Source organism: Gossypium hirsutum, chromosome D05 (genome assembly GCF_007990345.1).
Source record: "Gossypium hirsutum isolate 1008001.06 chromosome D05, Gossypium_hirsutum_v2.1, whole genome shotgun sequence".
NCBI classification, from domain to species: domain Eukaryota; kingdom Viridiplantae; phylum Streptophyta; class Magnoliopsida; order Malvales; family Malvaceae; genus Gossypium; species Gossypium hirsutum.
In genome coordinates, this window is record NC_053441.1 from 57,832,286 (window position 1) to 57,858,305 (window position 26,020).

At 31.9% G+C, this 26,020-nt stretch overlaps 1 protein-coding gene across 2 annotated transcripts; it reads right to left on the reverse strand.

Moving 5' to 3' along the window:
* Positions 1–13,260: 13,260 nt before the first annotated feature.
* Positions 13,261–19,014, reverse strand: LOC107903657 (disease resistance protein At4g27190). 2 transcript variants are annotated; one of them, XM_016829783.2, is made up of 5 exons: positions 18,660–19,014; positions 18,491–18,568; positions 14,324–17,168; positions 14,097–14,231; positions 13,261–13,475 (listed from the first exon to the last, which is right to left on the reverse strand). In XM_016829783.2, exon 3 carries the CDS (start codon positions 17,095–17,097, stop codon positions 14,509–14,511), a length of 2,589 nt encoding a protein of 862 aa, XP_016685272.2. In that variant the 5' UTR covers positions 17,098–17,168; positions 18,491–18,568; positions 18,660–19,014; the 3' UTR covers positions 13,261–13,475; positions 14,097–14,231; positions 14,324–14,508. The 2 variants fall into 2 exon arrangements, with proteins under 2 accessions (XP_016685272.2, XP_016685273.2); XM_016829784.2 differs by having other exon boundaries at positions 18,491–18,560; positions 18,660–18,976.
* Positions 19,015–26,020: the final 7,006 nt, after the last annotated feature.

Here is a 26,020-nt window from a genome sequence, read left to right on the forward strand (position 1 = left end):
GAAGTTTTGGAAGTTCATAGGTTTTTAAGCATGATTCATGTTGAATAAATTGTTGAATTAGGGATTTAATTGAATGAATTTTAAGTTAGAATTGATAAAAGGATTAAATTGTAAAAGAAACTATAAGTTTTATGTTTTAGGGGCTAAATTGAGGGAAATTTGAAATTAGGAAAATATGCTGAAATTTTAATAGTTATATTTGAGTTTGGATGAAATTTGAATAAAAATAGAGTGTGAATTGAATTAAGAAAATAAGTAATTGAATTAGGAAAGTAAGTGAACTTAGTTAGGATTAAATTGAGAATAAGGAAGATATTGAATAGAAATTCAATTATTTATCATAATTAGTGCTGAAATTAATAGTATAAAATATTATTATTTTCGTAGCTAGCAAAGAATCAGAAGCATCGACACGGAAGGGAAAAGAGAAGATTATCGAGGAGTAAACTTGATAAAATCACGGTTTGTATTACTATAATTCAAGTTATTTATTATTAAATGTAAAATGTTAATTTATGTGTTTGGTAAATGAAAATGTGAGGTAAGCATTATTATTATTATTATTATTATTATTATTATTATTAAGATGAGTGGGAATTAAATTGAATAGTTGATATGAATTAATATTTGAATTGTTTGTTAATTGAAAGTGGGAAGTGGATTTGAATTGAATTGTGACTGATATTAAATTGAGTGGAAATGTATTGAGTTGTGAAAATGTGTGAATTTGTGAATTAATTATTGATTGAAAACTGGAAAAATGATTGAATTACAAATGTGAGAAATTGTGATTGAATTGGGGTTATATGTGATTTAAATACCCTATTAACTAGTCGGGCTGAGTCGGATATATTTGGCATGCCATAGGATTGGAAGAGTTCAGGGATACTTCGACCTCGAGTCGATGAGACACTGGGTGTCACTATATTTCTTCGGATAGATTTGTTGAGGTACTGGGTACCAACTTTCTTCGGCTTTGCTGATGAGACACTGGCTGTCAACTATTGTTTCGAACTATTCGATGAGGCACTGGGTGCCAATCTGGTGTGTTTGGTTGGATCCGTGTATCCGCCAAAGTCCAAGTTTTGTTAATAGGGGTAAATAATGAAATGATAAACTGAATGAGTTTGGTTAATCGAGCTACTGAAATGATATGAAAAAGTTGAATTGTGAATTGAAATATGATACGAGATTGAGGAATGAACCTAAGGTTCATGATGTGTTCAAAGTATAAATTGTGGATACATGATATTAATTGATAAATTGTTATTGTTGTATTATGAAATTTGAGTTTAAACTTGTATGTATGATTTGTGCATAATATGTTTGATGATTATGTTTTATTGTTATTATTATAATTTGAATTATGGTAATACCACTGAGTTCGAATACTCAGCGTACGGTTGTTTCCGTGCGCAGGTTGATAGAAGTCAAAGGTTCCGATTTAGCATCCAGATCAATCTTGACTCCAGCATAAAAATTTTGGTGATTTTTTCTTCCTTATGTGAAAGTGGCATGTACATAAGAATTATAATGGTTACTTTGGTATGTTATATAATTTTGTTGTAAAGTAAGATATTAGGTGATTTGATGATTTAAATGGTGAAATGATAGAAATTGTTTATGTTATTAATAGTGAACTAAAATGGTTTGAATAGTTTTACGAGCTTATTAAAAATGATAATAGGGTTTTTATTAGTTAGTTATTAAGACGTTATGTTAAGTAAGATTTAAGTATATTTAAGTATATAAATGTCTTGGTTGAAATACTGGAATTGGGTTGGTTGTGTTTTGAAATTTGCAGGGTTTTATATAAAAATAAGCAGAAATACTGTTGATTTTTTTTTAAAAAATAAAAAATAAAAAAATAAAATTTGGAATACTCGAACAAGTTTTGTTCTACTTTAAATATATGTTTTGGGCTTCGAGAGTCTATTATAGGATATAATTATTAGATTACACCATGAACATTATTTTAATTATGAATTATTAGTATGTTGTCTGACAGGTCCGGTAATGTCTCGTAACCCTATTCTAGCGACGGTTTAGGGTTAGAGGGTGTTACATTATCGAGCTTCTGCAGGGAGTAATCTATTCTAATAGGGATGAAATGAGCAAATTTGGTCAATCGATACACGATGACCCAAACTGAATCTTTCTTAGTAGGAGTTAAAGGCAACCCATTAGCAAAATCTATCTTTACACGCTCCCACTTCCATAGAGGAATCTTAACCGGCTGAAGCAATCTTGAGGGCAACTGATGTTCGGCCTTAACCTTTTAACACGTCAAATAGCGCGATGCAAAAACCACCACTTCTCATTTTAGACCAGGCCACCAATAAAGTTCTCGGAGGTCTCGATATATTTTATTTTCATTAGGATGCATAACATAAGGGCTAGTATACGCCTCTTATAAAATCGATCGCCTCAAATCCTTGTTATTAGGCATACAAATCCAACCCCTGAAACACAAGACATTATAATTGTTCAAACTAAAATCTGAAGTTCCACTCGGATTGATCTGTTGTAGTTGTTGAACTAGAGACTTATTGCTCGATCGTTTAACTCGAATATGTTTGACCCACATAGATTTAACCTGCAGTTCAGCTAGCAACCCCTCGTCCTCAAATAAACTCAGACGAGCAAACATCACTCTCAGTTTAGTCATCACTCTATGGCTAAGGGCATCAGCTACTACATTAGCCTTACTAGGATGATACTCTATTGTACAATCATAATCCTTAAGTAACTCAGCACACCTACGTTGCATAAGATTTAATTCTTTTTGAGTTAATAGATACTTGAGGCTCTTGTGATAAGTGTAAATGATACACCTCTCACCATACAGATAATGCCTCCAAATTTTTAGAGCAAACAGGACTACAGTAAGTTGAAGGTCGTGCTCTGGTAGTTACCCTTGTGTGTCTTAAGCTGTCATGACGCGTAAGCAACCACTTTATCGTTTTGTAATAAAATAGATCCTATCCCGATGTGCGGCGCATCACTGAAAACCTCAAACTTCCGACCTGATTCAGGTTGAACTAGATCAGGAGTTTGCGTCAGAACAGACTTGAGCTTATCGAAGTTAGACTGGTATGCCTCAGACCACACAAATGGAGCATTCTTGCGCAGTAGCTTCTTTAGAGGTGACACAATCAGGGAAAATCCCTCAACAAACCTTCGGTAGCAACCTGCTAAACCCAGGAAACTACGAAGCTCAAGCACATTTCTCGGTTGTTTTCACTCCACCATAGTTTTTATTTTCTTGAGATCGACCTAGATCCCTTCAGCAGTTACCATGTGCCCTAGAAAAGAAACATTTTGCAACCAAAACTAGCACTTGCTAAACTCAGCATACAACTACTTTTCTCAGAGTGTCTAGAGAACAATACAAAGGTGGTCGTCATGCTCAGACTCAGTCTTAGAATAAATCAGTATATCATCGATAAAGACTACCACAAATGGATCCAAATACGGTTGGAACACTCGGTTCATCAAATCCATGAATGTCGCTGAAGCATTCATCAACCCAAAAGGCATCACCAGGAACTTATAGTGCCCATAACGAGTTTTGAAGGCAGCCTTGTACACATCAGTCTCTTTAACCTTAAGCTGATGGTAACTAGAATGAAAATTAATCTTGGAGAAAATAGACGTCCCTCGAAACTGGTCGAACAAGTCGTCAATCATCGGTAGCGGATACTTATTCTTGATTGTTAATTTGTTCAGCTGTCGGTAATCTATACACATCCTTATCGACTCGTTCTTCTTAACAAACAATATCGGTGCCCCTCCATAGAGACACACTTAGTCGAATAAACCTTCTATCGATAAGTTCTTAGAGCTGAGCTTTTAGCTCTGCAATATTCTTCAATGCCATGCGGTAGGGTACCATAGACATCGGAGTAGTACCCGGTAATAAATCGATGCCGAACTCAACCTCTCTATCTAGAGGTATTCCGTGAAATTCCTAGGGAAAGACATCCGGGAAGTGCCTCACAGTACGAATATCTCTTATAGAAAGCTTTGTATAAAAAGAATCAAATATGAAGGCAAGGTATATCTCGCACCCTTTTTGGATTAGCTTATCAGCTACAAGGGCGGAGATTAAATTAGAGAGGTGATCTCGACACTCACCAACCATAACAACTTCGCTATTCTCATCCGCTCTCAGAGTAACCCTTTTAGCAACACAATCTAGACTGGCTCGATGTTCCACAAGCCAATCCATTCGCAAAATCAAATCAAATTCACCAAAAGAAAGTTTCATCAGATCAGTCGGAAACACAGTCCCCTGAATCTCTAAGTGCACCCGTTTATATACTTTATCCACTCAAAATCTAACAATCGATAAAAGAAAAGGAAAAGAAATATGAAAAACGAAGAAAAAAAACAAAAAGAACTTCAAGAGCGGAAGAAGAGGAAACGTTTTCTTTTAAAAATTTTGTTTTAACCACCAATAAGTTTTTCGACAGTAAGCAAAAATATTCCTAATGATACGCTAAGACTCAAACATAGGACCAAACAATATATAGAAGCTTAACCAATGAACCAGCAGACTCATTCTTGTCACAAATTTACACAGAATTAGATTTAAATCAATGGTTCAATAGTAGGGATTAGTTAAAAATTGAATTAACAAAACTTTTAAAGACGCGACCTGAACTCCCAACCTCAAACACATAAGCAAAGCACAAAATCACAAATACAGGAACTTAGTTACACTAAAACCCAACACCTAAATACTTAAATTTTTGGGGCGTTACATCTTACACATAAGGAGGTGAAAGACTGAGAATCAATGGGCGTTTCTTCCAACTCAGTCTAGTTGAAAACACAACATAAAATGTAAATATTACGAAAAACTTAATAAACAAATATTACTTGAAAAACTAGGGAATAACAATATTTGTAATGATATGATACCAAAATAAAAACAATACCACACCATAGAAATTTAAGTACAAATTTATAAGTATTGTATAGAATTGGACTTATAAATTGGTGAAGAAGTAGAAAGACTTAGTTGAGAAGCTGTTATTTCATTTTATTTACTGTTTATCAATTCATATTTGCTTGTTTGTTTTTATAGATGTCTATTGATTCATATTAGTTGATAAAATCATATATACAACTGTAATGCCATATAATTTTAAATTAGAAAGATATATTTAATTACACAGATAAATATAATTCTAAACTTTTTTTACTTTTACATGGTAATATGTAAACTTCAGAAGTATTAATATCAGTACAAAATATTATTAAACTGAAAATTAATTTGATTGGAAACCAATACATGAATCCAAATGTAAAGGAAAACTTTTACTTTTTTTCAATTTTAGAAATATAATATACATATATATGTAACACCCTAGACCCGACCTAGATGTTATGGCGAATCCGGAGATGTTACAAAGAAGGGTTTTGAAAACAGTGATATTTTGACCATCCATGTTTACTGTGGTTGTTAATAGTATATTGTATTTAGCTATTTTAGTTGTTGTTTAGTAAGGATTGTGATAAATCTTCATTATGTTAGCAAGTCTCGAAATCTCTATGCAATTAAGAGACTTGTATAGGTTGATGCACAAATTATTAAGAGCATTTATATGTTCAAGTGAGGAACATTATTTTGCAAGAGTGCATTTGTGATTGTAAAATTTTGTATTGTGGTTCTGCAAACTAAGTTCTCTGAGGGAGAATTTAGTGGTGAGTGATCTAGTCTTCGAAGGTACAAGAGTGAGGAATCATCATTGGGGTGTGATACATTTAGGTTCACTGGTTGTAATTGTTTAAATATAGTGATTCTTCTCACTAAGCAAGGTTTCACAAACGTAGGGAAACTGAACTGCATAAACAAACTTTGATATTTACTATTTTGTTTTTGCTTATAACAGTGCTTGCAGAAGTACACACTTTTGTAGTCACTTTCAACACGAAGACAATTGTTTTGCAGACACAATGGCTATGGATGGATGGAAAGCTTATGGTTAAACTATTTTCTTTAAATCCACATTAGTATAAAATAAAATGTAAATTAACTTAAAATTTTAAAAAAAATTATTTTAATTTTTAAATCAAACACTTTGATAGGTTAAAATTAACTATAAAATAATTTAGGAATTTATTAACCACAAAAATAATTTAAAAACTCATGTAAACAAATGAAGAGTGCTTTTAATAAAGTTGATATTTATTTCTAGACAAGTGGCTAAGGGTATGACATTAGACTAAAACAAATAATTGTAAGTTTTGTCAAAATTCTTAGTTTTCTTTTTTCTAATAGTTAGTCCATTCATTTTTAATCTTTGATTACTGAGCAGAATTCACCTACTTTGTTTTTGCTTATAGCTCGATAAATCTGTCTTCAATTTCACGAATAAATGGTACATAATAACGAATAAATGGCATTCAATTTAAACATTCACAATGAATTAATCTTCAATTGAAAAATCACTATCATTTTCCTTTTGGGGCCATTCTATATCACTACCAATTGGCCATGCAGTTTCTTGAGCTGTAGCAGATTCTTCCACTATAATTTCATCAACTGATTGGCTTGCCTGCAAAGCAAATTAAACCTTCACTTATTACTGTTTGCTTGTGATGATTTATGATGAGGAAAGCAAAGCCAATTTTCCAAAATTGGACAAAGGATGACATATTAAGAACAAGAGCTGTGAATTGAAAATAATAATGCAACAATGATATCTAGAAAGAAATATTGACAGCCAACAGAAACCATTTACAGTTGATGCAATTTCATTTAGTCATTTAAAGCAAAAAAACAAAAACAAAAAAGAATTTCTCTCAGGTAGCCACAATAAAAATATTGCATTAATGCATAGAAATCAAAGCTTAGTATTGGGAGGATACATAGAGAAAATAATTGAATGGATGAATTTCTGTTTTAAAGCTTATTGTTGAGTTTGGAAGAGTAGTGTACCTGTGTTTTGGCATGCACTGCTTTCTCTGAATCAACACTAAATCTTGTGGTTATGTTGGGACAACCTTCTACTTGTAAATCCGTTAAAAATGGGAAAACAAAATGATAACCCACAGGACTGAAGCTCACGAGGTTTGGTAGCTCATCAGACTCTAAGGAGCGGAGATGAGGTAGGTGTATCACTTTCTCTTCGTCCTTACTCACATTTCCCTCATCTCCTTCAAACACCTGCTCTAATTTGGAGACCTTTTTAAGGTATAATTCATCTAGGTTTGGAAGGCCGCCATGAGCAAGAGTAATGGGGAAGAGACATTTCAAGTTTTTACAGTTCACGATTGTAATCCACTTCAAATTAGGGAAGCAAATATGATACGGGGTTGCGCGCGGACCAAGATCGAGTTGCCAAGTCACGAGAAACTCCTACGAAAACCCTAAACAATTAGATCTGAAACGAAACAGAAAATTAAAAGATTAGATTTTTGAATTTTCAGATCTGAAATAAAATCCCCAAATCAGCAAAGAATCAAATTGAGAATAGAAATAAGTGTTAGGGTTCTTGAAACCCTCAAGGAGATTGTGATTCTGCCCAATTGAACACCAAGATAGTTTTCCCCAAATTTCGACAATCTAATTTCACCCAAAAAGAGTATGGAAAAACCCTAGAAATTGGGGATTTTGGGCTGATTCCTTAAGATAGAAAAAGGCTGAAAACACAATAAGAACAGAAAATAGATTAGATAATGATTCAGCACAAGTAGAAATAAAGAAAGAATTGACAGTAAGAAATTAAAAGATAAGTCCTAAGAAGCCTTGAAATCTCGAAAGATCTCACAACTCCCTTCAAACGGCTCTAATCTCCCCTCCAAAGAATATCAATGGCAAGAAGAAGGTTGAAGATGGCTCCCACAATCACAAGATTGTTAAAACAACTTCTAAAGAAAACTCAAGAGAGAAATCTTGGAGAAAACTCAAAGAAAATTCTGCTCTCAACAAATCTGAAATTTTAATAATAATGATAAGTGTTTAACAAGGTGGACAGCCATGCCTTTAAATAGGCCTTATAACTAGTCCTAATCTAATTAGAAAACTAAAATAAAAAAACTCCTAATTATTTTAATATGGAAATTCGGTCAAAGGTCATTTTATCTGGGACTCTTGGACTGAATATTGACATAAAAATTTAAACTAAGTAAATAAATAAATAAATAAATAAAAATAAAAATAAAACTTTACAACTTGGGCCACTTTGACAATTTGGCCTGATTTTCAACTAAGTATGGATGGATTTCTTGATTGGACTGGGAATTTGCTTATTGGGCCTCGCCTTCAAGAATTTGGGCTTTTGTGACTCGTATCATTCCCCCCTTCCTCAAAAAGATTCGTCCTCGAATCTGAAAAATCAAATGAACTCGACTTTCCTCTATCGAACGGGACTAATGGCAATTGAGTCCACTGAAAAGAATAGCCATGAGATAGTAAATAGCAACGGAAACAAGCTTGTAGTCCAATCATAAGCATAACAGAACATGTATAACGTATGTGAATGGACAGATTCAGATTACCATGCAAACAATCTAATTTACTCACCACTGCCTCGTCAAATATTTGAAACAAAGATGGACATGTTTTAAGGCATTCAGTCGTCTCACATTGTTCCCACAAACCATGAATAAATTGCGAGTAATAAATCAAATGGTAATCATAATCGTCACAAGTAGGTATTTGAAAAGATTCACATGGTTCACAGAGTTGCATAATCATACCATGCATTAATCGACGGTCTATAGATTCACTCACACATGCATTATCAAAAACAAGAATCTTTTTATCAACCATCAAAACAGATAGATCATCAATAAATAAAATAGGACAGTCAAGCACGTTTCGATCTAAGTGTTCATCAACACGATCTTTATCACTATCCGAGGAGTACAAAAGTGTTTCAAAGGTTTCAAGCATCTTACCTCGATAAGCAGAAGAATAAGGGTCGATTTTACCTTTTTCATTTAAAACAAACCTTCGCTCATCGGGGGCATAGTGTAGTCGAATCTCTTCGGGATCATGTAGTGTGATTTCATCTTTGCCTAAGTTGATCGTATGAAAGCGTCTTTCACTTGAGAGGTATTGAAGTTGAAAGTTATTTTTCGATCTTTCGGGAACCTGAAAAGTAGCAACACAAGAAAAATTCATATCTTGGTTAGTGGAAACATTCCTCACTACCCTTTCCACGTCTTTTTCTTTTGTTTCTTTTTCTAATTCATTTTCTCTTCTTTCTTCAATTTCTTTTTCACTCTCAATCTCTTTTGCTCTTTTTCATTCTCTTTCTCTTTTTCCTCACTTGTTTTAACAGAATTTTTCAGTTTGATTTGGTCCTCATGGACTTGTTCCAGAGTGAGCGGCACTAAGGTGAGTTTCTTTCCTTGATGCTTGAAAGAATACCTATTGGTACGACCATCGTGAGTGACTTTTCGATCCAGTTGCCACGGTTCTCCTAGCAACAAATGGCAGGCTTGAATAGGCATTACGTCGCACACAACTTCGTCTTGATACTTACCGATAGAAAAGGCGATGCGCACTTGTTGAGTGACCCTAAATTGGCCTTCGTTGCTAAGCCCTTGTAGTTGATAAGGTTGTGGATGCTTGGTAGTGGTTAAGCAAAGCTTTTCCACCATCGTCGTGCTGGCTATGTTCGAGCAACTTTCACCATCAATAATAACTCTACAAAGCTTACCTTGTACGTGGCAGCGAGTATGAAAGAGATGTTCTCGTTGCTGCTCGCTCTTTGGTTTTGCCAAAGATGATTGTCCATGATCATGACAATCATCATCCATTCTAGGGACACGTTGAGGGTTGCACCTATGGGGCTGGTTATCCCTATCTTCCTTAATTGGATCTCGATATTGATGTTTTTGATTTACTCGTACCTCATTCAAAGTAGTATTCAATGCTTGAAGTGTAGCATTTATTTGTGTGATTGCAGCAGTATGTCTGTCTAACTGTTGTTGGACTTTCATAAGTGCATCATTATTATCACCTTTAGACATCTTCAAAACCTGTAAAAAATAAACACTCAACACTCAAAAATAAAAGTTAGCAAACCTCACCATTAATCACTCAAAAAGAAAAATCAAATTCTCAATGAGGTCGAATTCAATCTTGTGAGTTCTTTATCAGAGTTTATATCAACCAATTAGAGAGTGTGAACCAAACTACCAAAGAATCCTAATTTGCACTAGGATGCCAAAAACTGACGAGACACCAATTGATTCGTGTTGCACTGAGGAAGAATTGGGCACACGTTTAAATCCTACTAACACAAAAACAAGAAGGTGTTAGATATTGTAAAGGGAGAATAAAAAGCAAAAAAATGAAAACCTACAGCTAAGAATCAATAAAAATTGTTGAAAACAGAAAACCCGAAAAACTGCGGAGTAACTTGACAACTTCGTTCGAGGTGTTCCCGATCTCAAACCGAAAAACTGCGGAGTAACTTGACAACTTCGTTCGAGGTGTTCCCGATCTCAAAAAATCACAAAATTAAATCTGGAATGTCTTCAAATATTTAATTTTTGATCTGGAAAATTTGGGCACCAAATTCAACCCGCTGAATATTTTTTAATTTTTTATTGGATTTCGTCTTTTTTCAATTTTTTGACTTTTTCGACTTATTTTTTTGCGGGAAATATTTTTGTATATTCAATAACAGTGCCAAAAATATGTATGTAAAATTTCAGATCAATCAGAAAACGTTTACCCACTCAAATGAATTTTTTTCGAAAATTTTTCTGGGTAAAACTGCTGTTTGTAATTTAAAAAATAAAGATCAGTTTAGAAATCAACCAAGAACACCCAAAACACCCAAAATCTGATACCAAATGATACGGGGTTGCGCGCGGACCAAGATCGAGTTGCCAAGTCACGAGAAACTCCTACGAAAACCCTAAACAATTAGATCTGAAACGAAACAGAAAATTAAAAGATTAGATTTTTGAATTTTCAGATCTGAAATAAAATCCCCAAATCAGCAAAGAATCAAATTGAGAATAGAAATAAGTGTTAGGGTTCTTGAAACCCTCAAGGAGATTGTGATTCTGCCCAATTGAACACCAAGATAGTTTTCCCCAAATTTCGACAATCTAATTTCACCCAAAAAGAGTATGGAAAAACCCTAGAAATTGGGGATTTTTGGGCTGATTCCTTAAGATAGAAAAAGGCTGAAAACACAATAAGAACAGAAAATAGATTAGATAATGATTCAGCACAAGTAGAAATAAAGAAAGAATTGACAGTAAGAAATTAAAAGATAAGTCCTAAGAAGCCTTGAAATCTCGAAAGATCTCACAACTCCCTTCAAACGGCTCTAATCTCCCCTCCAAAGAATATCAATGGCAAGAAGAAGGTTGAAGATGGCTCCCACAATCACAAGATTGTTAAAACAACTTCTAAAGAAAACTCAAGAGAGAAATCTTGGAGAAAACTCAAAGAAAATTCTGCTCTCAACAAATCTGAAATTTTAATAATAATGATAAGTGTTTAACAAGGTGGACAGCCATGCCTTTAAATAGGCCTTATAACTAGTCCTAATCTAATTAGAAAACTAAAATAAAAAACTCCTAATTATTTTAATATGGAAATTCGGTCAAAGGTCATTTTATCTGGGACTCTTGGACTGAATATTGACATAAAAATTTAAACTAAGTAAATAAATAAATAAATAAATAAAAATAAAAATAAAACTTTACAACTTGGGCCACTTTGACAATTTGGCCTGATTTTCAACTAAGTATGGATGGATTTCTTGATTGGGCTGGGAATTTGCTTATTGGGCCTCGCCTTCAAGAATTTGGGCTTTTGTGACTCGTATCAAAATAGGTTGGAGATGATGTTGTGATGAAGTTTGATCCTTCTCAATTATTTGCTCCAATTCCTCATAGTCAGATATATTCAACATCCACAATTGTGGCAAATTTCGAGCGATGGTAGGTGAGAAGATGTATCTCAACCTTCTGCAATCAATGACTGTCAATTGAGTGAGATTTTGAGAGTGTTCAACTTGGATGGGACCACTCCATATCACCCGCAATTCAGTTAGCTCGGACAACTATAGGAAGTTTAGACTTGAAAGATTATATCCAGAATATTCAAATAACTCTTCAAAATTGGAAATTGTTAAATATTCCGTACATGTTGATGTTCCTCCTCTCCTTTCAGGGACTGTCACGTTGCTTATTTGCTTCTTTTCTGTCATCTCCCTGAAATCCAATGCCTATAAACATATCATCAATTTAAGAATAAGCACAAGATTTCTTTTTCAATCTTTTATAGTCAAAGAATTCAAATTTTTAAAAATTTTACTGTTCAACTCAAATAATCATAAATTACAAAAAAAAAATCTCCAAAAATATGGTGCAAAAACACAACATAAATAATATTACGTAGTACTAGATAATGTTTGCAATATATATATATATATATAAGAAAATAAAATGTCTTAACAATTTATTTGTAAATTATATATATTTCTCATATAGATTATAAAAGTATTCAATTGAAATGTTATTTTATGTTACTGCTAATTGGTATTGTAAGTAACTAAACTACTTAAAGGTATATTTAGATTAGTTTTTAGACCAAAATTCTACAATGAAAACTATTTTTGAAAGAGTTATACAAGCATTTATTTATTTTATACAAAAAAATCAAAAGGAGAAAATTTTAATAAATAATATATATAAGAAGGTCTTACTTGTATATTAGTTGGAACGATAAAGGGTGTCAATTGAGGACAATCTCTCACTCTTAACACCTGTAAAGATGGCGATGCCAGCACGATGTCGTTTCTATCCCTTCCTTTCAATTGAGGCAAATTAATTAACTCAACTTCACTCAATCGTTCAAGACCTTGAGACATTGAGATTAACACTTCTGGTCCTTGGATTATTTCTTGCAATTGGGAACAACTCTCTATCTTCAGAGTTTGCAATTGCCCAAGACTATTAGCAACACACATTGGGAAGAGAAATTTCAATTTGTTGCATTCTCTGACTTGTAATTTCCTTAGGCATTGGAAGCTTATGGTTGATACTTGTGAGTCTTGGATTATTTCTTCCATTCCAAAGCACCTCTCTATCTTCAGAGTTTGCAATTTCCCAAGACTATTAGCAACACACATTGTGAAGAGAAATTTCAACTTATTGCATTCTGTGACTTGTACTTCCCTTAGGCATTGGAAGCTTATGGTTGATACTTGCGAGTCTTGAATTATTTCTTCCATTCCAAAACAACTCTCTATCTTCAGAGTTTGCAAATTGGGCGCATTTAGTTGTTTAGAGCTACCTTGAGCAACAATAATTGGAAAGAGAGATTTCAAGCTTTCACATTCCAAGATATCAATTAGAATCAGATTTGGAAAGCAAATAGGTAGGGGATGATGTTGTGATGACGTTTGATCTTGCTCCAATTCCTCATATTTACATAAATGTAAATTGCTCAATTGTTCATTTGTCATCTTCCCAAACACCAGTTCCTATAAACATATCATCAATTTTCAATTTCAAAATGTTCAAAGATGTCAACAACCAACTTAACGTTTCATCAATTAATTTCCTTACAAAAAAAATATTTTACGTTAAATTAATATTATACTCCAAAAATGTGGTACAGAAACAGTCATAAATAATATTACATAATCTGTACATATAAATTATTGGATAGGTGTAACAACGCAATTGGGAATTGCTTAAACTCATTTTCATATATTAATACAAAAATAAAAAACCACCTATGTAAAAGGTTATATTTAAAAATACAAATTCTAAAATCATCCATAATTCCTTCCCACATTTAAATAGAGAGATAAACATGCTTGAGTGCGCTCGAACCCACATCCTCCTATTCACACAATAATATCGATACCAACCAAACTAAAATTTATATATAATTTTATATAGCTTATTTTTGTTTACCGACTTAATAGTATAATATTTTTTTTTGATAATCAACTAATTTGTTTAAAAGGTTATTTAGATTAGTTTTAGACCAAAGTTATAAAATAAAATCTATCTTTTAAACAACTATTCAAACAACAAATTATTAAAAAAAAAGAAACAAATAAATAAATAATATAAAACAAAAGGAAAAATCTTACTTGTATCGTAGTCGAAATAATAAAATATGTCAATTGAGGATAATTGTGCACTTTTAACTTCTGCAAAGATAATTGTGTGAGCATAATGTCGTTCACATCCCTTTCTTTCAATTGAGGCAAATCAATCAACGAAACCTAAAATGAAAAGCATAATCAAATTTCCCAATCTTTGACCATGGGATAATAAGGAAAAAAAATGTCAAGTTATTGCAGTGAGATACACATACTTCCTTTAGACTTTGGAGTAGACATTTGTATGCCACTTGTCGGTCTTGGATTATATCTTCCAATTGCGAGCAACTCATTATCTTCAAAGTATGCAGTTGCCCAAGGCTATTAGCAACACACATTGGGAAGATATATTTCAAATTATTGCATCTCTGTATTTCAACAATCTTCAGACTTTGGAGGCTTAAATAACGACTGGCCCTTCTTGTTCTATGCTCCTCAATTCAGCAATTGGGAATAACACTTGCATCTCACCACAATCTGAAACTATAACCTCTTCAAGCTTTTGTAGAAAACCTTGCGGCTGGGGAGCATTGCACATCTCTTCCAAATGAAACATATGACTTAATGATAACTTTCTCAAATTAGAGAGTGCAGTGATTGGCACTTGCTGCTTTGATGCATCAATTAGGCATTGCATAGAGTGGCACTGTCGAAGATCTAGAGAAGTCAACTTTCTAAATCCCAAGTCCAAGCTCGGAATAAGGTTTGGGTGACCCTCCACATCACCCAATTCAAGAGATTCTACATCTTCAAGCAGTTGCTTGCATGCATCTACAGACTTATCGATTCTCAAAGATCTTGAGATTGGCCAAGTTTCAAGGTCCCTCTTTCGGTACCGCAGTTCTCTTTTTATGCCAATGCAAACATCAAAGCTCCATAATCTACGAAGCACAAAGCCATCTTTAAGATGTTCAGAAGAAATATCCAATGATATTACAGCCAACTTTGGCAATGAATTCAACTCTGATAGGCTGGAATAGCTTTCCACTTTAGTTGAATTCTCAGTCGCCCATTTTAAGGAACTACAACCATGCAAGTATAGTTCTTTTAAATCGGACAATCTTTGTATTAAATTAGGAGGGAATCCTTCAAGGTTATAGCAATACGATAAATCCAACCGTCTTAGATTTTCTAGATCACCAGCTTCAGTCGATAATTCAATGATATCAGATCCACTTAAAGAGAGAATATGAAGTGACTTCAGCTTCCCAAGCATCGAGATGTCAGAGAGTTGACAATCAATCAAACACAGAGTTCGAAGGTTCATATTCAACTTAAATGCAGCTAGAGATATCGATTGATCTTTCAAAGCACAAACTTGTAATGCCTTCATACCCTCAAAGAATTCGCTTGAAGTTTCCACGAAACTACCAAGTAAAAGAAGCTTGAGGTATGGAAAACCCACTCCTTTAGGCAGTTCATCCGTTTGATCAGTTTCGAAGGAGATTGCTGTGTAATGCTTGAAACTTTCATCCATCGGGAGTGTTTCAACAGTCCCAAAAGAAATCTCCTCTCTTGAATATGCTATCCACAAAGCAAATTCGCGAACCACATCATGCATTTTGACATGCCTTTCTCCGCAATCTAGCAACAAACCGGAGTTCTTGAGGGTCTCAATTGATGCAAGCACTTCACTTCTAACATCTTTAATTGAGTCCATGCCTTTATACAACTCCAGTCCCCATGCATATCCTACCAAGTTCTCCACATAAGTCTCATCATCTTCAGGAAATAAACAGCACAACAAGAAACATGTCTTGGTCTCCATATTCTTCAAGTAGTCGAAGCTCGCCTCAAGACATACATAGGCATTTTCTTCATTAACATCCTCAATTTCAGTCAATCTACGATCTTCGAGTCTCCGGTGTGCGGCTTGCCACCAATGATGGGTTTTACCTTTCAAGGCACTGCCCAGCGGAACTATAGCTATAGGCAAACCCCCGCATTTTTTGACAATTTGATTTGCTAGGATTTTAATAGAATCATCAGAAGAGCCATCTAGACCTGCTTTCTTTTCAAACAGAGTCCAAGCTTCATCATCATTCAAACAGCCAAGTTGTACCACGTTTTGACAATCCATAGCTTGACATACTTGTTGACGGTGTGTTGTTAAAAGAACTTTGCAGCCTTTATGATCATCCCCAATTGGAATTCCTATCTTCTCCTTTAAGTTGATAGATTCCCAAATATCATCAAGGATGATAAGAATCCTCGGTTCATTCTTCAGCCTTAACCATAATTCTTGCACGGATCTTCTTCCTTGTTCATTCTTCATAGCAAAGCCTATGTATTGTGCAATTTGACCTTGAATTCTCTCAAGATTTGGCTTTTGAGACACAGTCGTAATCACAACTTTGTCAAACAAATTCAGTTTTTGAGCTTGACTTCCAACTTCACGAGCCAGGGTGGTCTTGCCCACCCCTCCCATCCCCCACAACCCAATCATGTTGATATTCTCATCTTTTAAGGCTTCAATGATTTGATAGAATGCAGTCTCTGAAGATTTCGAAAACACAAATTCCTTAGAACATAGGAAATCTATAGTGGGAAGGGCAGTAGGAGCAGGGTAACCGACTGGTCCAAGTTGACCAAATTTGTCCAAAAGCTCAGAGATATCCGGGATTTTCTTCATTGCTTTCTTGCTTAATTGATATCTCCAACTCCAATTAGGACACCAAATGAGACACCTCTTATTCAGTTGGATTTCCTCCTCCAGAGTTCCCATATCCGACAGTGTTTCGTCTGCCCTTGATTGCAAGTTCTGTGCATCATTTTCAATTAGTAGAAGCCGATTTTTAGCATCCTCAATCTTATGTAGTAGACGATCTCGTGCATCTGCAAGTTCACGCTTTTTCTCTCGGAGCTTTTCAACATTGTCATGAAAGCGACGGACATAATCAAGTTGACGTCCTACCGGCTTCACTACACAGTCCACAACCAGTGTTCCAACGGTGTTAGAAAGAGCAGCCTCACAAAATCCGCAACCCATGCTTGACAAGCTCAAATTGAAGAAGGATTCAAAGTCTGAGAATCAATGGGTTTTCTTCCAACTTAGTCCAGCTGAAATCATAACACCAAATGCGAATATTATTAGAAACTTAATAAAAAAAACATTACTTGAAAACTAGAGAAAAACAAATTTATACATTAGAAATTTAAATACAAGTATTGTATAGAATTGGGTAGAAAAGTATAAAGGAAAGCAAGAGTTAGATGAGAAATTTCTATTTCATTTTATCAATTCATATTAGTTGATAAAATCATATATACAATTCGAGTGTAATGCCATATAATTATAAATTGGAAATATATATTTTATTACACAGATAAATATAATTCTAATGATTAAAATTAATTAAACTAAGTCTATGTACTTTTTTATTAATTTATTTAAATTTGAAAAAAAAAATTTAAAACTAAAAACTACCCAATAGTAATTGTTGAGTTTTTATCTCTACTAAATTTGGTTTATTGAGTTGAAAGTGACACCATAACTCGCTGTCATATATATAGATTTAATATTCAAATAAAACAATTTAAAAATAGTATTTAAGAATAAAAAACAAAACCAGTTGAAATATTTTTATAAATATATTTTTAATATAAAATATTTCTGTTTGTGATAAAGTCTAGTAGATATAGACCATATAGAATTGGTTTCTCTATTTTATTTAATGAAATGAACTTTATAGCTTTTATTTCATTTTGTTTGTTTTATTTTTGTCAATTCATTTAAATTTATAAAATTAAAAGTGAGTAAAACTCAATTTGATTTGAAAAAATTGAATTTCAAGTTAATTGAATCGATTTGACAATTCGAATAATAGATTAGTGTAAATACCTCTTTAATCTCTATCAAATTTGAAAATGAGCAAATTGGTTTTTTTCAACAAAAATTACAAAAAAATTAAAATAATTTTTAAAAATTGAAAATATTTATAAAAATTCTAACTTTTTTAATAATTTTAAAAAATTCCTAAAATAAGAATTTTGGAACCTAAATAAGTTAATTAATGATTGAAGTTTATTTATTTTTCTTTAAAAAGTTTTTAAAATATATATGGTTTCAAATTTAAGTGGTTTAACATGTAATTAGTTATACGGTAATAATATTTTAATTTGACGTGTTTAATTTTTTAATTTAACTTTAAAAATTTTACTCAATTCGAATTTTATTTCACTTTACTCAATTCGAAAAAAATTCAAATCAAATTAGGATAATAAAATAGGACTCATCAACTCGATTAATTTAAAAATTTTAGACTCGATTTGATCCAACGTTGATCCTAAATAAAATCATATACATGTGTGTAATGTGATATAATTATAAATAAAAAGGACAGAAAATTAGTTATAACAACGATAGAAACATATCCACTTACCACTTCCAAATGAAGTTGTAACTCCAAGAATTTGATGGTCAAAATAAAAAGTCCAAACACTCTTTTGGCTCTGATTTGCTTCAAGAAGAACATAAAAAGATGAGATGAGATCAAAAAAAATATAACAAATATAATTTATATATATAAACACAAATATAAATAGATTTACCTCACTTGGGTACTTCAAAATCAAACTACACTTTCTGTTGAGAAGATTCTTAATTACCACTTCAAATCAATCAAATGGGATTTGAAGGTTGATTTTTTTTTTCTTTTTTTGAGCAAAAGAACTTGAAGATATTTTTTATCTTTAAGGAAAGGGAAATAAAAAAAAAACAAGAAATAGAAATAGAAATCAAGGTTGAACTAAAATAAGGAGAAACCTTCACAAAGAAATTGAAGTTGATCTGCCTCGAAAATTCAACAAACTGGGTTTTCTTGATTTTGTAGCCAAAGGATTTGTGCTATGAGATTACTGCAATATTGGGATCTAAATTAATGAAGTTGGTACTGTTTGGTTTGCTAATGGCCCCATGCATTCATTTTGCAATTAAGACCAACAAAGACATGACAGGATAGGAGATAACTTCCAAAAAGGTAAGTCTTTGGGTCATATTTTTACCCTGGTTTGCTCTATTAGAAAAGGGTTAATTACATTAAGCATCCTTAAATTGTGACCATCAATTTAAATTGGTTCTTAAACATTAGATTATTCTAATTACATCCCTAATTTATCGATGATATATCAATCGAGTCCTTTTGTTATTACAATAGTTAAATGACATATCAAATCTTACATAGCTAAATTTAAAATAAAAATTTTAAATAAATAGAATTGTGTTACATAACTTTTAAAATTAAAAACAAAAATTAAGTAAAACTAATTTTTTTAAAAAAAAAGTGATAATAAAATTTCCATTTCAAAAACCTCAAAACTAAAGTTTTTAAAACATTTATTTTTATAATATTCATTTTTTAAAATTTTCATTTTAAATTATTATGTCACATTAGATGTAACATGTTATTTAATGATTAAATTGGGTAAAACGACCTTTCTAGTCCATCTCAATTTTGATATTGAGAAAATTTGTCTCTCTAAAAAAATCGAACCAATCTAATCCCTATCAATTTCGAAAGTGACCGAATAAGGACAATTTTCATAAATTTGATTGGTATAATAACAAATTTAGCTCTCAAAGTTAACACATTCTATCAATTTAGTCATGATTTAATAAATTCAGCTCGCAATATTTTTATAAACATGTAAATATTAAGACTAAATTTATTACTTTTTTTAAAAATCAAGACGAAACTAACAAAATTACAATTTATTCATAGATATTTTCAAATTTTTTTGTTGAAGATATATTTTATTAATTCATAGATATACAAAATAAAAATATGGTCTCGCCTGAAAATCTATAAATCTTGATTAATATATTTGATTAATTCATATATTTTAAAAAATCATGGATTTGGCAATTTTAAAACAATCATGGATTTCAATTTAATCATAGATATTTTCATATATTCTTTTGTTGTGACCCAAGTAAATGGAAAATATACTCACTTACCACTTCAAAATGAAGTAAAGATTCCAAGAATTTGAGTGTGGATAAGAAAATTCCAAACAGTCTTTTTAGCTCTGTTTTAGTTCAAGAAAAACATAAAAACATAATATTAGATCAAGAAATATATAACAAATTTATATATAGAAAATCACAATTAAACTTGGCGGTTGGTTTGCCAATGGCCCCATGCATTTGTTTTGCAATTAAAGACTTGACAGGACAAGAGAGGAGACAACTAGAAAAGTGTGAAAGTCTTTGGGTCAGTTTTCACTTTTTCACCGTTACAAAATTATACATTTATGTTTTTCATATTTGTTTCATTTGAAGCGTCTTTCAAGAAAAAAAAAATATTTTTTTCTTCTTATTTTTCATTTGCTATCAGGAATGAAGAAGAGTTTTCTTTATTCAAAGTGATTTTTCTATTATTTTGCAAATTCTAGAGATAAATTTCCAATGTTTATGTTATATAACTAGTTTTTTTCTTCAAAATTAACAATGAATAGAATATACTTTTTTTGAAATTTCATACCAAGTCATGGATTTGGTATCTTCAACAAAATGTTGAGCTTTACATAACATGTTCTATTGTCATTTTGGTATTTCTTTCTGTAATCAAAATAATGTATGAAAGATAAAATATATAATTAATGCATCACTTTTTAGAAAATTTTAAGCAAGGATCATTAACGGTCTCAATTGTAACAGCCCAGTTTAGACTCTAGTCGGATAGTGATTTCTGGACCACAAATTCGAGTTAAAAAAATTTTAATATTATTTTTCGTACTTAAAGTATGTGCATTAGTATGTGTGAAATTTTTGTGATTTAATTTATTCGTTTGTGTGTTTAATTTGATAAAAAGGATTTAATTGCGTAAAGTGAAAATTTTGAGGTCTATTTGTTAAAGGCATTAAATTGATATAAAATGGAAATGTGGAGCACTTGCATGTCAATTATTCCATTAATAATAGTGGTGGACAAGACCAGGTTAGGTGAATTTTTTTATGTTAAGTTATTAAGGACAAAATAGTAAATGATGTTTTAATGTTTATTAAATTAAAATAAAAATGCATTAGTGGCCATTTTGGTGTTCATCTTGCCGAATGTTGAAGAAAGAATACCCATGGAAGCATTTTAGGTTTCGCTACATTCATAGCTAGATTAAGATCAAGAAAAGAGGAAATCAGAATTGGATCGGGGGAAATCAACAGTGATCGAATAGTCGTTCCAGTCCGTTTGTCTTCGTCTGAGGTAAGTTGATAAGTAAATAATTGCCGTTAATTTGAATATATATGTATTATAAATGCTGAATTATTTTATGCGTGGGAGAATTGTTTATGAGTTGATACGATTGAATTAAAACATCTAATAGCCCCGTACGAACCATAGGATTTTGATATGTGATTTTGTGTAAGACCACGTCTGGGACGTTGGCTTCGATTTGAGATTTACGTGTAAGACCATGTTTGGGACATTGACATCGTATTTGATTACGTGTAAGACCTTGTCTGGGATAGTGGCATTGTTATTTGATTACATGTAAGACCACATCTGGGACGTTGGTATTGTACGAGTTTTTTTAGCTAACCGAGTATCCTTTTTGAGTCCGAATGGTTCTACGGGCAAAGACATGGCAAGACCAAATATGAATTCGATTTAAACGAATCAGGTAAGTTTAAGTTATATGAAGTTTGGAATTAAAAGTTAGTTTTGAGGTATAACATGAAAATGTGAACTAATTGTTTAAATGCGATTATATATATGTTTAAGATTGAGAGTATTCGGCCTAATTGTGTGAATTATACATGTTCTTTGATAAATTATTTGCTTATAACTTACTAAGCTATTTAAGCTTACCATGTGTTTGCTCATTCCTTGTTATAAATTTTGGAAGCTAGTTATGAGCCGGGGATCATTAAGAATCATCGTCACACTATCGACTACCATTCGGTACTTTTGAAGTTTTAAATTATGAACATATGGCATGTATAGGCTAGATTAAATATGTTGGGTTTTGAAGTTGTATATATATAAATAACCATGCAAAAATGACTCGATCTTAATGCTAATATGCTAATGTTTAAGTAATTTTGGGACATGGTATATATGTGTGGTATGCTTGGTATATGAATTCGGTATGATGAAAAGATGTATATGTATATATGGTTCATGATTAGTGCATTTTGCTAAGCTTGTTATAAGGATGATGGATTTGTGTTGCTTATGTTTTGTTAATGATGTTATGATAGTGATTTTGGGTCATGTATTAGATAAACTTGAAAGTATGATTTATAATATAATTTATGTGTGGAATGGTTTTGAGATTTGGCTTGATTAAATAGGTAAGAAGATAGAAAGATGAGTATATCAATGATGGTGTAAATGCTATTTGGGAACAATTTAGAATGGTAATTAACGTATATGTTTTAAAATGGATTGGTTTGATCATTTGAGGCTAAATTTTAATAACTGAATATAGGGATACTTGATTTGTTGTGTTTATGTGTTTTGGGGCATGATAATTAGCATGGGAATTAGTGTATTTAAAATTGTTTAACGTGGCTATAGTGTAATGCATTTATGTTAGTAATGTTTATAATTGTATTTGGTTGTATAATGAAGCTTGCTTATGTTCTATATTTATATGCCTAATAAGGTGTGTGAAAAGTTTAACCTAAGTAAATGTGCGCATATGCATAACATATAAATTGCTATTTGTTTATAAATTATTTAATGAGTTGGGTTAGCCATGATTTAGTATTTGAATTTAGAAATGGTTTTGTTTTAAAGTGTATGGTTGATACTTAATTAATCATATGGATTGTTATGACTTAGTATGCATATGTACATAGTTTATAAAATAGCATGGCTAAAAATTTGCTAATGATATAAATATATGCAATGAATGTTTTGACATGAAATTAGTGAATATGTTGTAATGAAATAAGCTTGATTATATATATATATATTAAATATTCGAATGATATGAATATGATATTAAATAGGTTCGGACAATCGGTCTGTAAAGCATGCAATGTTGTATTGATGTATATTAATTGAGCTAAATAGGTGATTAAATTAATAATATTGATTTCTTAAAATTTTAATACATAAATTGCTTATGTATTATAATTATTAAGGTATGATTAATTATAGTTGGATAAGTGATCTATATGTGCCAATGTTATTTATATGATTGGGCTGCTAGTTATAACTCGAGTTTTTTAAAATAAATAAATAAATAAATAATTTCGTGCTTGAGTTAATATAATTTGTTCATAAATCAAAATGAATGATTGTTCTGAGTTGTGTTTAGGTCGGTAATGCTTCGTGACCCTAATCCGGCGACAGATACGGGTTAAAAGTGTTACATCAATAGTTTTATGGGTATATTACAATCAAATCATTAAATTATTAATAATGTCGAAACCTTTTTGAAATCGACTTTCTATTTTTAAAATGACGAGAATGAGTGTCGTCACCAATCCTTTTTTATTAGGTGTAATTGGATCACCTCGTAATTTAATCATTTTAATAAAAGTTTAAATTTACTAAAACGACGATTTTTGGTCTACAAAATCCAAGAAATGAGTTTGGGAGTCGGTTATGCACGAGGAAGGGTTAGTATCCTTGTAACGTCCAAAATTAGTACCTAAGTGATTAATTGGTGTCTTAAGGTCGAAAGTTAAAAATTCGAAAAGAGTTTAAAATACGATCCCTCTTTGTATTAATGTATTTTTAAGTAAAATCCCTTGAATAAATTAAAAGTGTGTAAAAGGCTCTCTTATCTTGAGGTAACAAAAAGGCCATATCCCATAAGTTAGGACACGCCATCTCGAATCCTCGAAAATAAACTTGCTCTTTATTTAATTACTATTCAAATCTCAGGTGTTTTAATTTTGAAAGAGATGTTTAGCTATCTAGGTTCAAAGAGAAAGTCGAACCTCGTAAGTTAAGGCACGACTTCTCAAATCTCCAAATGCGGAACATTGCCATAATTTTAAAAATTTCCCTTTTATGCATCGAGTAAAAATTAATGTAACACTTAAAATAGTATATATTTAATTTATTCGGGCATCGTATGAAAAACGGACAAAATTGTTCAAACAAGGTTCGTGACATGATTGCGGTCATAATAAAATTAAATGAAGTATATATAAAAAATGATGGTATATGGAAAATAAAAATGTCGTGCTAGTAAGTGACAGTGCGATATCAATTTGTAGTAATAATAACATGATAATAATACATGTAATAAAATATGAATGTATAATAATATTAATATGAACAATAAATGTGCAAGTAAAACGTAAATAATCTAATTTTGAAAATATATTTTAAAAAATAAATGAATAATGACGATAATAAAGGCAAAAGAAGAATAGATAAAAAAATAAAAAAATGCACAATAAATAAAAAACAAATCAATTTTAAATAAAAAGGAAATAATAAGTAAATAAATAAAATAAAATAAAATAAAATAAAAAATAAATAAAAATAATAACACATAAAAATGAATAATCTAGAAAGGGTCGAAACTAAATAAATAAGGATTAAATCGACATTGAAATGAAATTAACAGTCTAAATTATAATAAAATAAGTGCATAAATATAAGAAGGATTAAATTGAAACTAAAGTAAAATTTTAGGAGAGAAATCAGGATAAAAATAAAATAAGGGACTAAATTGTAACATGCGAAGAAAAGAGAGGGACCGGATTGAAACAAAATCAAAATCATACGATAGAAATTAAAAAACAAAAAAATTGGATTGAAAATTAATTAAAAAGCTTAAGGACTAAAGGCGCAATAAGACCATCCTTCCAAAAACACACGAATCCTAGGGTGATTCGGGTCGGGTCATCAGGTCGGCCCCAAAACGACGTCGTTTTGGGGCGTTTTGGAACACCCTGAAATGGTGCCGTTTTGGCACCCTATTTAGCTAAAAAAAGCTTCAAAAAAATCATTTTTAAAATAGTTAAAAAAACACTTTGTTCTTTTTTTTTCTCTCCGTCCCTCCCAATCCGGCTTAGGGAGCCGCCAAGCTTTGCCGTGATGGCCACCGGTCACCGGCGACGGCTCCGTCTTCCATGGTGGCGAAAAAATGAAAAAGGTGCATTTTTTCGGCCTTTTGACTTCCAAAGCCCAGATCTGAGGACTAAAAGCCTAAAAAGGTAAAAGAAGAAGAAGAAGAAGAAGAAGAAGAAGAAAGTTTTGATTTTTTTCTATTCGCCTTTTTTTAAATATATATATGTGTTTTTTTTGCTTTCGAAAAAATAAATAAACAAAAAAATGAAATCACCTTTTGTATTGATTTCTTTTTTCAATTTATCTCCTTTTTTAATAGTTTTTTGTCCCCAAAAATACATTTTAATCTGACCTATAGCCAATTTTTACATATTATTTGTAGTTCTAATTTGCTCCACTGCAACTTCAGGGAGATAAGATTTATAGCTTTAATCTGCTCCACCGAACTTCAGAGAGATAAGATTTATGTTTTTAATCTGCTCTACTACAACTTCAGAAAGATAAGATTTGCTATCTTCAAACTGCTCTACTGCAACTTCAGGGAGATAAGATTTGTGGCTTTAATCTGCTCTACTGCAACTTCAGAGAGATAAGATTTGCTATCTTTAATCTACTCCACTGCAACTTCAAGGAAATAAGATTTGCTATCTTCAATCTGCTCCACTGTGACTTTAGGAAGATAAGATTTTCTATCTTCAATCTTCTCTACTGCGACTTCGGGGAGATAAGGTTTGCTATCATCAATCTGCTCCACTGTGACTTTAGGGAGATAAGATTTGTGGTTTTAATCTGCTCAACTATAACTTCAGAGAGATAGGATTTGTGGCTTTAATCTACTCCACCGCAACTTTAGGGAGATAATATTTGCCATAATAACTTCAATCCGTCCCTCTGCAACTTCAGGGGTATAGGATTTGTGGTTCCACTGATCTA

Bases quoted from the DNA above. Each gene is read 5' to 3' on its own strand.
- LOC107903657 (XM_016829783.2), bottom strand. From the start codon at position 17,097: ATGGGTTGCGGATTTTGTGAGGCTGCTCTTTCTAACACCGTTGGAACA.